The sequence below is a fragment of the Patagioenas fasciata genome, chromosome 2, assembly GCF_037038585.1.
Source record: "Patagioenas fasciata isolate bPatFas1 chromosome 2, bPatFas1.hap1, whole genome shotgun sequence".
Taxonomy (NCBI): domain Eukaryota; kingdom Metazoa; phylum Chordata; class Aves; order Columbiformes; family Columbidae; genus Patagioenas; species Patagioenas fasciata.
Genome location: NC_092521.1, coordinates 154,747,091 through 154,761,760, shown reverse-complemented (window position 1 = coordinate 154,761,760; position 14,670 = coordinate 154,747,091). Strand labels below are relative to the sequence as shown.

At 39.2% G+C, this 14,670-nt stretch overlaps 1 protein-coding gene across 12 annotated transcripts in view; it reads left to right on the top strand.

Annotated features, from left to right (window-relative positions):
* The window catches only part of PARD3 (par-3 family cell polarity regulator), a 459,106-nt gene that overhangs the window by 171,252 nt on the left and 273,184 nt on the right, over positions 1–14,670 (top strand). For all 12 annotated transcript variants that reach the window (XM_065830909.2, XM_065830908.2, XM_065830907.2 and 9 more), the window contains exon 4: positions 11,265–11,443. In XM_065830909.2, coding sequence (XP_065686981.1) covers positions 11,265–11,443 — 179 coding nt within the window. The remainder of the gene's footprint in view (positions 1–11,264; positions 11,444–14,670) is intronic.

Here is a 14,670-nt window from a genome sequence, read left to right as displayed (position 1 = left end):
CTGGCATGGAGTATATATCATAGCATTTCAGTAAATATCTTCTGTTAGTTCTGGCTAAAGCTGCTTCTCCACTAGGAAAGATGATCTTCATCTCCGGGCTAGAACCAATCACAAATTGTAAGGAAAATTGGCAACTGCAAGCATGAAAAGTCATTGATCCAAAAATTCATGAACTGTCTTTCATGTAGTGAGATTTCTTTTTGAAGTTCAGCTGAGGCTCTTTCTATTTGCTTATTCTTGGTTTTGAACTTCTAGAAATAATTTTTGACTCTCTTCAACCTTGGCAATGTGAAATAAAAATAAAAGATTGAGAGGTATGTAATTAAGCATGCAGCGTAACGGCGTATTTGCATGGTTCTAAAAAGGAGGAGAGAAAAAAAAGGGAGAGAAGATTATAAAAAAAAAGATAGATGTTGCTAAAGTTTCTCGAAGGTTTAGAAAATTTTCTGCATATCCAGAGTAGAACAATTGAGGCTCCTTGTTGTTGTAAGGGACTTCATAAAGTACCTGTAGAGAGAGACAAGAAAGCTCGACTTTGCAGGTGCTTCAAGGAGCAGCTAGTCTCCTACTGCTCATGAGGCATGTTTTCTTTATTTTTAAATGGATATAGTTTATTATTATAATATTCTTCTAGTACAGAAGAAGAATTAAAGATGCCTGTTGGTCTGTCACCCCTTGGCAAACAGCAGATGTTCTGTTTTATTGTCCCATTGTGGGCATTATCTGCACAATTTAGCCAACAACTTCTAGTGTAGGCTAAATTGTCTTACTCCCTATTTGGCTACTGCGAACACCGGAGTTTTCTGCAGGAAGTGATCTTTAACCTTGAGAGTTAATGAGAAGATTTCAACTTGTTGTGCGGATAGCTACAACTTCTTATTCTCCACTCATGTAATTGAAAGAGCTTGTTTGGATGCCACTAGGTTTATGTAGTCCTCGAACTTCACAGCTTCCCAGACCATTCTCCGACCTACCTCCTATGAAAGGTCAGGCCCAGTATCGTGTCTTTTTGCAGAGAGCCACGTTGTCTGTCCTCCCGTGTCCTGGGCATGGCAGCTCTGCTGCCGTGCGTCCCCTGTGCATGAGGAGGGTTGGTGGCATTTCATCTTGTTACTTAAAACACGCAAATACTTGATTTGTCTTTAGGGATTCAGCTTGATACTTGTAGCTGAATGACACAAAATAATATTCTTGAGATCTTTATTCTCCATGCTTTGCCTTTGAGCTGTTTTAGTCCCTGCGTGCAGAAGAGCCTTCTGCTAAAATTGTCTATCGGAGCACATGGGGTGGCATGACATGGCCTTTTCCTAGTTCTGCATCAGATCTGTTATTCTTCTTGGTCATCAGCGGCAGATATGAGCTCAGCAAAACATTAACTCGCGGAGATTTGATAACACTTTAAATGAGAGCGTGTTTCATGAATGTACCAACATGTTTCTAATAATCCTAGTAAATGTTTCTGTCATGGAAACAAGAACAAGTGCCATTAAAATTGCAGAAGCTGTTAGTCATTTTTAATAGTTGTTCAGGACTATGTTCACTCTATCTTGTTATAGATGTTAGCTGTAATGGGTTTTTTTTCCATGTCGGAAGCTCGGTAGTGTGCAGTAAAGGCTGCTCCTTCTCTCATGTTCTTTTTTTTTCTTTAAATTTCCTGCATATAGCTATGAAAATGCATGCACACATAATTTCTGGGAACAAAACAAGACCAAAACCAAAATGCAAACAAACAAAATCCATCACAAAAAAACAAGAACACCACAAAAACCCCAAACAAACACCCCCAAAAAACAACAACAAAACCCAAACCATGAAACAAAACAAACAAAGGCCTTTAAATGATTGTAGCCCAATTTTATTGATTGTCATAACTATTATGCTTCATTTAAAAATCTATGTAAACAACTTCTTTAATGAAGCTATGTGGATTTTGGGTAGTGCAGGTTCAGATCCGCCTCCAGGTGTTAATATCCCCAAACTGTTGCCTTCTCCAGCCTGGCAGTGGCTTGCGAGCTGGGTATAAGCCACCATTTTACAGCTCAAACAAAGCCCAGCTGGGTTTTTGACGATTCCTGTACTTGTTGGTGGTGCAGCGAGGCTGGAGCCGGCCGTGCTCGGCCCGGCCGCGGGGAGGAGAGGCCCAGTGCCCAGTGCCTGCTCCGTGTGAGGAGGTTCTGCTCTGTGGAAACGTGGAGTGGCGCCAGATGAACAGCCAAACACTTTCAAAGGTGGAGTATTCATCTGATCGCTGGCAAAGAAATACCTCTTCACTCACTGTTTCAAGTATAAATGAGGTGAACAAACATCACACACTGTTTGTTCACCGTGCACATAGTTAAGATACCGATAGAATCTCAATGCTGCCTGTTATTTATCATACTCTAGACTATTTGGTGGTGGTTCTGTTGTGGTGTTTTTACTAATCCTGAAGTTTAGTTGTTTTTTTCCCCCTTCTGAGCCCCAGTAGAAATACCGTAGGTTTTAATTTCCTTGCTGTTGGCTGGCAGGGCTTCCTTTGGAGGGCGAGAGCCACAGAGGTGATGCAGAAGGGCAGCCGGAGGCAGTGTGGGCCTTGCCTTTTGAAAAGTCAATTAACATTAGGGCTGTAATTAATGAGCCAGTGGATGCAACATCAGGTTCTGATGGAGATTAGGGAAGGAGAGAGATTCCTGTATCAGCTTTGTGAGAACTTGTGTAACAACACACACTAATTACACACATACTGCTGAATTGCGCTTAAGCCTGTTTAACTCTTCGGTATGTAGACATGATCTACATAGGAATTCCCACCTCACATACGAAGTGATGTAGCGATGCACGAGGCTGTGTTGACAGCAGATGTTGATAGAAAGTCGATTCTAGAATAAGTCAAAAGTGGATTGTAGACTGGCAAGTAGTTCTGAACCCCCAGTATCTGGAACTGCACAGTAATGGCGCTTTTACCAACCCTTTTTCCTTGTAAAAAGGCACCATGGTGGCCTGGGGACCAGAACAGGATCATGACATTGGCAACCAAAGCAGGTTTTCTGTGGCTGAAGCTCACCAATGAAAGAACCTTAATGTGTATCATGCAAATTATGTTATTCCTGGTTCTTCCCAACTGAGCTCTTTAAGTTAGTCTAAATTCTATTGTTGCATCTTTGTTTCTGCCCTTCTGTCCGGAAGAAAGTTGGAATCTTCTTCCTCTAAGTGAGCCTTTCTGAACCTACCCAAAGCATTTAGACTGTGAACAGCATGCAGTTTTAACAGCACTGCTTTGCGGTCACTAACAGGAGCAACTTTACCATTCAGTTTTAGGGGATTTTTCAAAGTTGTGGTAAGAAAAATATCTGCCAGCTTCCTGCGTCTCAGAGCGGTGAAGCATTATCAACTCAAAGCAGCTAGGAATTGTCTCCTGTCATTGCAGCCCCCTGCCTGCACTGCAAAATGAATCGTGAATGCAGATACAAAATACAGTGCCTTCATTATAATATAACTAAATATCAATCAGAGTCTTATTAGCAAGGCATGATCTTTGATGTAAGCAGAAAAACTTCAGCAGGAGCAAAGCTGATGATGCTTCTACTGTCACACAAGTGTTTGAAGAGGTAACAAGCAAGATGATATTTTGCAAAAAAATTGTAACATCTGGGGGACTAGAAGTGCACTCTTCCTGGATTTGTAGCCATAGTGTGAAAATAGGTAAAGAGGTAACCCAGCATGTTTTAAGAAAATTCATGAAGAGCGTACCCAAAAAACTGAGACTGCTGCTCATTAAAACATACTGAAACTTTTTTTTTTTTTTGACAGAGATGAGTAGAACATTTGTAAGATCTGACATTTTTGTCTTTTCTCTTGGCATGTAAAGATATTTGCATTTTAGAAAAAAGCCCAGAGAAAGGAGACAGAGAGGGTGTCGGTAATTAAATTTTAATTTCAGTTTTAAAGATCTTTCTCTAATTAGCTTTAAAAGTCAGTGTCTAAGTAAATTGAGTTTCAAGGTGCAATCATTTTTTTCCTCCTGGATCTTAGTATTCAAAAGTAAGAAGAAAGAATATTAGAGAAACAGAAGAAAGATTGTTATTTTAAAGGCCTTTCAAGATGAGGATTTAACTTTACCTCATTATTAAAATATAACTGTGGCAGGTTGATGTTTTCTTATTTTTGAATTTCAAAGTCAGTGAGCAGTCATGGTTGGGAAAATGGAAAACCTAGGTTCTATTTAAAGAGATTGAAAATTACATTTAAGAAGGTAAGGACTTTTCTTCTTTCTTTTGCTTTGTTATAAGACTGTTTTGGTGGCTTGGTTGCATTCTTTTCACCGTTGTCCATTCTTCTAGAGATGTTTTTAGTTCTTGTTTTTGACGGTAGGCATGCTAATGTACTGTCTTGTATTTCTTTAAAGGTATATGTTAGCATGTGGTGGGTTTTTGTTTGTACATTTTACACAGCCAAGTGTATTTTTTCTAAATCTATGGGAAGGTTAGGGACATATGCGCCCCTGTCAGATTTTGAAGGCTGAGTGTAAGAGTCCCAGGACCTGCCTCGTTTATCTGCCGAGACCACGTTGGGCATTTTTAGTGCTGTGGTGCAGCCTCTGCCCCGCCGACCACATCTCCAATGCATGGGGCAGTAGTATGTGGAAAACAAGATAATTGTGATTTGTCATTATTTTAATGTTCAAATGCTTATAAATATGTCTTTTCAAAGCCAAAGAAATAAAAAAGCAGAGAACAATATTTGATAACATTGAAAATATGTCTGTGAGGAAGTACATTGGCTGTTGTTTGAAGATGAATAGCTAGAAGAATAACTAAAACAGTTGGGTTTGTAGATGAAGTAGTTATAAATATCTGGAATTGTGTGAAGTTAACAATGTTTTTTTTTTCCGCTGTAAGAGGAATGGCAGTCTCGTTATTTATCCAAGAGTTTTGAATGTAGAGAAATTCATTTTAGAAGCTGACGTTTTTAAGCATAAACATATTTTCAAGTAGAGAAATGCTAATTATCTAAACTGTGTCATCCTAAACTTTCTTGTACTGCTGAAAGGGAGAACCGTGAACACTAGGTAGTTAGCATTTGTAGGTGAATGGTGTGCAACTGATGTAATATTTGTAAATCTTAAAGCATTTGATAGAAATTTAAGTGTCCTGGAAATTCCAAGTTAGTGTGAGCATAAACACGTCAGTATGGTTTGCAAATCAGTGTAGACATCTTAATAGTTGAAGACAATCTTAGTCTGGGGATTATTGTCCAGTAGGGTGTTGTGAGGATTCCTGTTAGTTTTGGTTTTAACACCTTTAAATCTGGGAGAAACAGTACTGTAAATAGTTTGTTAATTACATTTCCAGATGTTCATGAAGTAGGAAAAGAGAATAACATGAATGAAAGAAAGATAAATAATCCAATAGAGATGTAGTACATACACTGGAAAAATACAATTTAATTCAGCCTGAATAAATAGAAGCTAACATATAAGAATATGGATCTAAACTTAACTTACACTTCAATTCACAAGACAAAGATATTGAAGTGAGGCTATAAGAAAAGTTTTAGGATTTCTGTGGATGTTCTGGATTGATGCCATGACAATAAAATACCCAAATCCGATTGTTGCTGACTATGTATTAGTGTCAAAGTTCAAAAAAAGACAGGGAGGATAGTCCTTGTAAGACAGCACTGAGAGTATTTCATAAGAAAAATACACTATTCTGGGTGTCTTCTGAAGAAGTTAAGATCAGAATAATATTTACAGTAGTGAACAGCAATAGAGAATTAAAAGAGGCAGAGGTGAAGCTGCACAGCACCATTTAGGGGAGAAATCCTGTAATTGTCTGGGACACATAAAAGGAAGAGATAGTTTTGTAAGTGAACGGGGGCTAACTAGTAACAGGATGATGAACTTGGAGAACATAATACCAATTTAGGAAAAAAAAATCTGAAGAGTTTGACCAAGTAAATTTGGGAAATGCTTCAAATTCTTTTATTAAAATATCATTATTTAAAAGTGGAATGGATTCTAGGGGAGAGAAAACTGCTGCTCTGCGCCATGAGGAGAGAGTTGGTGGTGTATATCTATCTTCTCCCATTGATGTCATGTCTAAAAGCATGTTTCTGAAGAGACGGGTGACTGGTGGCAGCTTTGTAGTGCTGCTGTTTCACATCCCTCCCAGCAGCCACCTCCGGATCGCAGGCCTGAGGTTGCCTCTGCAGGACAGGTGATGCAGTTGTCCAGGGAGTAGTTCTTCCCCTCTTGGAACTGGTTAGATTTTTAGTATTTTTTCCTTTCTAATGCAACATGCATTCATTTGTTTTGCACTGTTTCGTTTATCTTGTGGAGAAGTGCTGGCTGATGTTAGCTACTGCTAGGGTTTGATGCAGCTTGTAGGTAAGCTCAAAATCAGTTGGTTTTTGTCTCCAGCTGTTTTTCTTCTGCCTGAAGAGAAAAAGCTTTCAAAACCCCTGTGCTAGTCCAGTTTGCAGCAGCCTCAGTGGTCTTTGGAAATTACCACTGTCTTGTCTCTAGAGGTTTGCAAGGGTGGAAGCTGAACCGATCTGGGGATCTGAGCTTTTCAAGGTCATAAGGGATGTTTGTTTTTCACTGTGTCCAACTGAGTGGAATGAGGAGCTCAATTGAACCTGCTGAAATTGGAACCAGAGCTTGGGGAGCTGTGCTGGAGTTTGAAACTCAAGTGTAATCTAAATATTTTTAAAAAGCTATTTCAGTTAAATATGGACAAAGTCTTAACTTGTAGTTTCAAGTGTTTTAAGCTGACAGAAGCAGTCCTGCTTTCCTGAGCCCAGGATGACCCTGAGCCATCCTTCCTCTTTGAACTCCAGGCAGGATTTGAGTGGTATGATGGGCTGGATGGGTGACACAGGCAGTAGGACTACTGAGTATCTTCCACCCCCAGGCTAGTTTCTTGATGCTAGGTAGGCTCTCTGTACATACTGTGATAATACAACACACCTCAACGTATATATATGTCTACAGGCTCACTTTTCAGACACTCTGAGCAACTTCCTTGCTGGAAGCTACTCTGTCCCACAGAGTTTTTCACTTTTACTGAGTCATCTTTATCTCCAGAGAAGACTCTTGAGTGTGAAGGGCAGGGACAAGTCCTGGTCAGGTCTGCTCATCAGTCATGGACCTGATGGTCTGGGTGAGGTGGCCAGAAACAACCATAAGATAATTTTTCATCTCTGTGCCTTAAATTCACCGCACACCAAACTGTGCAAGCTGCCAGTGGCAATGAGGAGCTGAAACATCAATTGAAATCTTCTTGGTTATGCTATATAAATATATGTGTGTATTTTTCTAGTCATGCCCTCCAAGCTGACATCGCAGAGGGAATTGGAATGGGAAGGTATGAATTAGCTCGCCTCTGAGAGCCCCATCCTTTGTGCTGAATGCCTGCACACAGGACATATTCAGCTTTATGGATGAAATTTGCCAGATCCTCAAATGCTTTTGCTCGTGAGCATATTTGAAAATCAGAAAAGGTGACGACCCTTTTAAAATACAAATGGAATTGCTGGCAGGAAGGAAAGGTACAACTCTGTGTTCTTAACATTTAAAGATGGTTATAAAATGTATATTGGCTGTTTTTATAATTTATAGTGAAACTGCTGTTCCTTTTAATAAAATGAAACTTCCAGTCAGAATTTCATGACTATGAATGTGAGCGTTTTGTTATCCAGCTTGGATTTCTCCTACAAATAACCATTTTCTAGCAGAACTGTGGCCATATACATAACTTAATGGGATTCTCTGTCACACATAATTCTTTCTGAAGTTACAGTGTTGGACTCATTGCTGAATACTTCAAGTCCTTCAAGGTGGCTCAAGAACTGAGTTAGTGGTAACTTTCATGATTTGTAATTTAATTTTTCCTTAATTCTTAGACTTTTAAAACTTCCTGTAATTCCTTATTAGATTTACCGTTTCAAGTACTTATTTAAAAGGCACCTTAGCTGCAGAAGCAAATCAATATTTACAGTGCATTAGTGCCACAGAGAATTTGAAGCCTTGTGATTAGAGTTCATTGCTGTTTTATCCACTCTTCAAAGAAACCACAGACTTCAAACAGTATCAGCCATCATCCTGGAATCAGTGACATTGCATGGGTCCCATGCGCACTTCATCTTGTGGTTTAATTATTAAGTTCCTTTCCTTTGATTTTCCTTTTAATATTTCAAAGTATATCTTCTTCAAATCTATAAATCAGGTAAACCAGAATAAACCAACAATATATTGGTAGAAGAATCTGTTCAATATATTCTGTTTTGTTTTCTTAATGGAGAGTATCAAAACCAAGTTAGAATGGTCTCTCAGAAAAGAACTGGAGACAGGAATGCAGGAGGTTGTATTTACAACTTCTGGTTAATGTAGTATGAATAGGATTTAATTCTTGGATTAATACCTGAGGTGGTATTGACCATTGCCAAGCAGCATACACTAGAGCCAGCTCCATGTGCTTGTCCCACTCCAGCAATTAAAAAAAATTGCCATATGTTTCATTTCTAGTTTAACTGGGAAATATATGGATCCAACACACCTGAATTAGTCTTTTATAATTCACTTTATTGTGAAGCTTGATTAGTGATACAGATCACTTTTCCTTATGTATAGCACAATTTTCATAGGGAGAGACTAGAACTGATCACGTTGCATGTTTGCATTGGCAGGATACCTTTTTTTTTTAAGATTTGGAGAAGTGTTCAATAAATGTCTGAAAATACCTCAGTGACTAATCTTACTAAAATTCAATGGATCATATTCAAGGTGTGGCTCATCAGCTAACAGATTTTGTAGAGAAACTTCTCATGTTAATGTTTTCCCTGGAGGATATTAATATTTGTGAATACTGTTGCATGATTAACTTTCTGTATTGTGAAAATTCTCTGCTACTTAGCAGCGTACAAACTGTCATGTTTTTGCTACAAAGCAAAAGGCAAGGCAGCAATAATCGCTCACTCACCTCCAGAAGTGCTGATGTGAGTTCCAGTTTCTTCCTTTCTTTGTTGCCAATTTGGCTTCTTTTCTTACAGAAGTTCACTCAACTGAACTTTTTGTTTTGTCAAGTGATTTGAAGAAAGGCTGTAAGAATACAAGAACATTTTGCTATCACCGTGCTCATATATAGATGTACGAGCATAAGGAGCAAGTGAACTCATGTTTGAAAATTGTAATTCTGTGTTGTAGGGTGGGTAGCAAAAGCAAACAGGATGATATGCCTGAGCTGCTGTTTGGAACAGATATAGATTGGTGATTTTCTTAAGTGGCGCTAAGTATGACAGAGCTGCTTTCTAGCCCAGGCTAATGTAATAAACGAAAGTGGGTGTCCAGGCATCGCAGTTCATGGGTCACTTCCCTGTGTGGCATGGGGCCGTGGCGGGGATGCGGCTGTGTCACCTTGGGTACAGACATCTCTTGCCATTTGGCAGTGTCCTTTATCACATTTGCCCTCTATGGGGAAAGGAGAGGCTTCACCTTCAGCTCCTTCGAGAAACTTGAATTAGTTGAAGGCAAAGCAATCAAAGAAAAACCTCTGTTATGAGTGTATGAGTATATACTGAGTAACTAAAATCCAAGTAGAGGTAACTCAGACCATAAATACTTTTCTGTGTAATTAAAATGTTATTTCCTGAAATATTATTTTAATTACTTCTAGTTGTTTTATACATATATATGATATACAAATGTGCATATTTATGAAAGAAAATATTTTATTTGCTATAAATTAACTCCTGTGACTATTTTTATTATGAAAATAATCTACAAATAGAAAAACAGAATTTTCAAAGGAACAAGAAGTAGTATAACGATTGTGGGAACAACATTAATTAATTCTCTGTTATTCTTGTATACCAGAATGGACATGAAATGGAATGACTGTTTTGGTGTTTCATTGTGTAACACTTGTGCCTATCTCAGCAGCATGAGTCCTGGTTGTTAAAAACAAACCAAACAAAAACCAACTCACACATTTTTTTATGTGTGTGGCATGGCTTCTCGTAGCTCTCAGTGTCTTTATAATGCCACACAAAATAAGATTCTATATTTAGTATTATTATACATAGCATTAACATGTTGTGAAACAAGACCAGTCACTTATCAAACTCCCGTCATTGTATTTTCCTGCTAGTACTGTGAGATAAGCACCTTCAGCTTCCCCTGGAACTGTTTCCTCAAAGCATGGAAACACAGTCCTGGTTTTCGTTCTCAGCTGCTGCCCAGCGTTCCTTTCCTACTGACTCTGCTCCTTACGTGCCAGAGCTTTCACCTTTTCCTTTTCCACTTTGCATTCAAGGCTCCCAGTGCAACAGTAAAGAGAAATACAAGTGATAAATCACATCCCCTCTATTCTGATGCCGAGTGAGAGAGCGCTAAAGGGTCGCAAATGCAGGCAATGAAACTTCTGTTTGGGCAAGGAGGCGATAGATGTGTGGATATTTGTTGTAGGATAATAAATGAAATTGGAAAAAATTAAGTTGTATTTCAAGAGAAACTAACTTTAATGTGCCATCAAAGTTTCCAGAATGGATTTGACCTCTACATATATTAAAAGAACCTATCCCTTTCCAATCAGTCTATCTGCCCACTGCATCATTTATTACTAATGAAATATTTTTCTCCTGCCAGTCGTGCCGGCTGGAAGGCAAAGGGAATCAGAGTAAATCAGCACAGGTCGTGTTTCAGCTGTCAGGAAGAGGCAAATGCCGAATCGAAAACAGTCGCTTCCATAACTTTTTGGGAAGGAGTGGAGAGGCTGTTTGAGGAGGCTGTGAGTCGCTGCAGAGGCTGCTGAGCAGTGCTGGCCGTGCCCGCAGCAGCCCTGTCTGTGGCGTCAGGGACATATCATCCTAGTGTACACCTCCTTTGTCACCAGGCTGTTGAATTTAGACTATTGGCTACTTGCTCTTTAAAAGATCCGTAAGTCACCCTAGCCTCTTAGTTATTCAATCCTATGCTGTGTCTTCTCTTTTTTTTTACCAATGGAGAGAGATAGTAGCGATGCTGTCTTTGTACTTTTAAAGCTGTGCTATATTGAGTGAGTTTGCTTTGGCCCTCGTTTTCTCCTCATGTGACCAAGCGGCAAGGCTGTGGTTTTGAGGAAACAGACCTTGTCCTTGAGGAACTATGCTGAGGTCGGTAACTTGTTACTCTGTGAAAACCACATTTGGTCAAAACCACCCAACCAAAGCTTGAAAAAATATTTATCTTATGTGAAAAACATTTTAAATCTAGTCAGTGTTTATTTACTGTCTGTTTTATTCTTCAGATATGCCTCTTCATGTCCGACGTAGCAGTGACCCTGCACTGATTGGCCTCTCAACCTCTGTAAGTGACACAAATTTTTCTTCAGAAGAGCCTTCACGGAAAAACCCTACAAGGTGGTCCACAACAGCAGGATTTCTCAAGCAAAACACCCCTGGCGTACCCAGTGCTCATGAAAGAAAGGTATATTTCTTTCCCCCTCTTTATCTAGTAAATGAGAAATGTGTGTGAATCTTTAATTGTTGCTTTGTCCTTCTCTCACTTCCTCCTGGTTTAAACCTGTGATTTCTGACCTTGTCCACCAAACCCCATTGTCAGCTGAGGAGTGTCCTGCGCTCAGGAGACTCTCAGTGATGCCCACAGCAGGGGCTCTGAAAACTTGATATTGTCATTAACTGTAGTTGAAGCTCTGATTACTCATTACTCTGCAAAGTGGGACCTAAATGCTGTCACATGTTTTCTTTGAATGCAAATGGGTCATGTTTATGATTTTTACTGATCTCCATAGAAGTCCTAATGTAAATGAATAATCTGCATGCCCACAGCCAGTCTGGTGCTCTCTTTCTGACAGCATTGCTAGATTTTACTTTCTGAGGCACTAGTCAGGTAATACAAAGCACAAATTGCAAATGCTGTCTCTCCTTCATAACATTCTTAAAACTAAAACAGTGAAATGTAAAGTGAGTATTTTTTTCCCTGATTTTTTCAGTATGGTTTCAGGATCTCTACACGAATTATATTAGTAGCTGGAGAAGTCAACAGGAACCTCTCTTCTCAGTGCATTATTGAAAGAAAATGAAACAAATATTCCCTTTTGCACAGCCTCTGACATTGCCCATAATTGTGATGGCAACTGACAGACAAACTCAAAAGGAAAAACATATATACATTTTCCAATAGAAATGAGTCATTTTTAAAGAAAGCTGCACTTTCAGTTACCATTCTGACTGCACAGCACAAAATCCAGTTGGAAAATATGCAGCTACTTATAGCTATTTTATTTTTTTTCTTCATTATTAATATTAATTCTGTGTAGTATAAAAGCAAACTAAGACTCTGCAGCCAGGACTCCCACACCCCAAACAAAGAAGTCTTTACATGCTGCTAATGAGATGAACTATCTGCAGTGGGCTTGTGTTTATTTCATAAAAGCTCAGTGCTTGTAGGCATTGAGGTCCACATTCTTACAGAGATGCCAGTTTAACACAGTATCGTCAGGTCTGTGCTTGGTCGAGATTCCAGGTAGGTAACAGTGTATTTCCTGTCACTTGTACTGGTGTGGCACAGAAGTGCATGTTGTTTTGAAAAATATCTTTTATGCTATTCTGATTTGGAAAAGAAATATAATCTAATCCATTTGAAGTGTTAACATTTTCAGTTATTATAATTTTGAGACTGCACTTCATTACTCCACAGGCATAGATGTGGAGGGCCATACATAGCATAATCAGATTTCTTTGAGTGTTTGAAGTTAACAGATATTGGAGAGAATTGAACAGCAGCTAATCTTTCACACTAATCTTGCATCGTTAGTTGTTCAGCATGTACTTGCTCTTGATTTTTGTGAAAATATTTCATGTCTGCTGGAACAGGGTGACCAAACTGGAAAGGAATGCGTGTGATCTCATGTAGTGATGGGAAGCCAGGCACAAGGGAACATTAGATCAAGAAGATCAGAAAGAACTAATGTAGGTTAGTTAGTACAATAGATATTGGTAATTTCTTGTATCATTTTTGCACACTGTATACATCGATTCTTTGAATAGAGCGCTATTATTCATAGGTGAGATGCAGTAACTAACTGGAATTACATAATAATTGCTTGTGCAACACATTTAGTGAATTAATCCCAAATTCATTTGTGTTAGACTTTTGTTGGTGTGTTTTCAGTGTCTTGATTTCTTCATGTAAGTCAAGATTTTGTAGTGAATCTTGGGAATGGATGCTAAGAATTCCTTGTTCCTTTCTCAGTATTAGCAATAATTTCATTTGTAGTATTATTCTAAAAGGTGAATTTTTGAAGGCTCTGTCACCCGTCACTTACCAAAGTACTACCACTGAATTTTTACAAATGTATTTTGCTTATTTTAACTACATGAAGTCCTCACTACTTTTCTTATGTTAGGTTGTTTTCTTCAGCTACTCCGATAACAAAAAGAGATGGCTGTGCTTTGTTCCAGACTGTTTTGTTGATTATAGATGACACAGACATTTCAAGCAAAGCAATGAGAACAATCTTAATTTTCTGCTCAGTGCATTGAGCTTGAGTACCCATATATCTTTTGTGGGCTGTTGGCACTACGTAATGTTTTCACTGCAGTTCTCTCTCTTGACAGCACAAGAACATATGTTCTTGGGCTGAGATTTGCAGCACAGTTGTAGATTAGCAACTTTGCCCCAGCAGTATCTTGCAGAAACAAGAAAAGGGTTTCTGGGAGAGCTGCCAAAAACTTCATCCACCTACTGACTCTAAGGAGTGACATTACTTTCAGCCCATCACCTCTAAAGAGAAAAATTGACAGGTAGAAACCCTGTCCAGAGGGATACTGCGTGTATCTGGCAGAAGGGATTTATTTCTTGGGGGCAAGAGAGAAGACTCCTTATTGGTGTTTGTTTCATTATGGGTAAGAAGAATTTGGAATGGCAGGAAAATGGGCAGATGCCCAAGTTGAGCTGAAATGAAGGGGTGGGAGTGCTGCCATGCACCGAAGGCTGCGAGGAGCCAGGACATATGTCAGTAGTTCTGGGCAAACAGAAAGGGAAAAGGGCACTGAGGAAGAGGGAAAAATGTGCGATGTTTGAAGGAAACTGTTGATGAAGTTGTAGTGCGCCCTGCAGTTGTTAGGGTAGATGCAGCGAGACGTCGGGCTCCCCTGTGTCCTTAGGGAAAGACGAGAATGACCAGAGAGAGACAGAGTTTGGTTTGGAGGGGTCTGAGCAGGTCCTGCGAAGATTTGAATGTGTGCTGAACTTGAGATGCGTTTCTGCTACAGCAAGTGGGATGTTTTGGTATGAAACGCTTGCACTAAACTGGATGTGCTCTCTCATCCATTTTTCATATCATGCCATTGTAAAAAATCTATATTTATTGTCGGGATATCACAATACACTCTGTGTTTCCTTGGAATTGCAATCTTGATAATTTCTGGTTTCTATGTCGTTCACCTGTAAGAGCAACTTGAAACCAGGCTTTCTGTACCCCAAATTACTTATTTGTTTGAATAACTATTATTATTGATTATTTACAGGTTATTGTAGGGTTGGTGACTGTACTCAGCTAGGGAATTCCTCACCTCTTCCTTCTGTATTGTTCCCATGAGTGGTCTCAAACAAAAGATTAGGTCTCCTCATCTGTGCAAGTATTCACAAAATTGGGTCATGATTATCAACAGCTTTAGTAGGTAAATTCA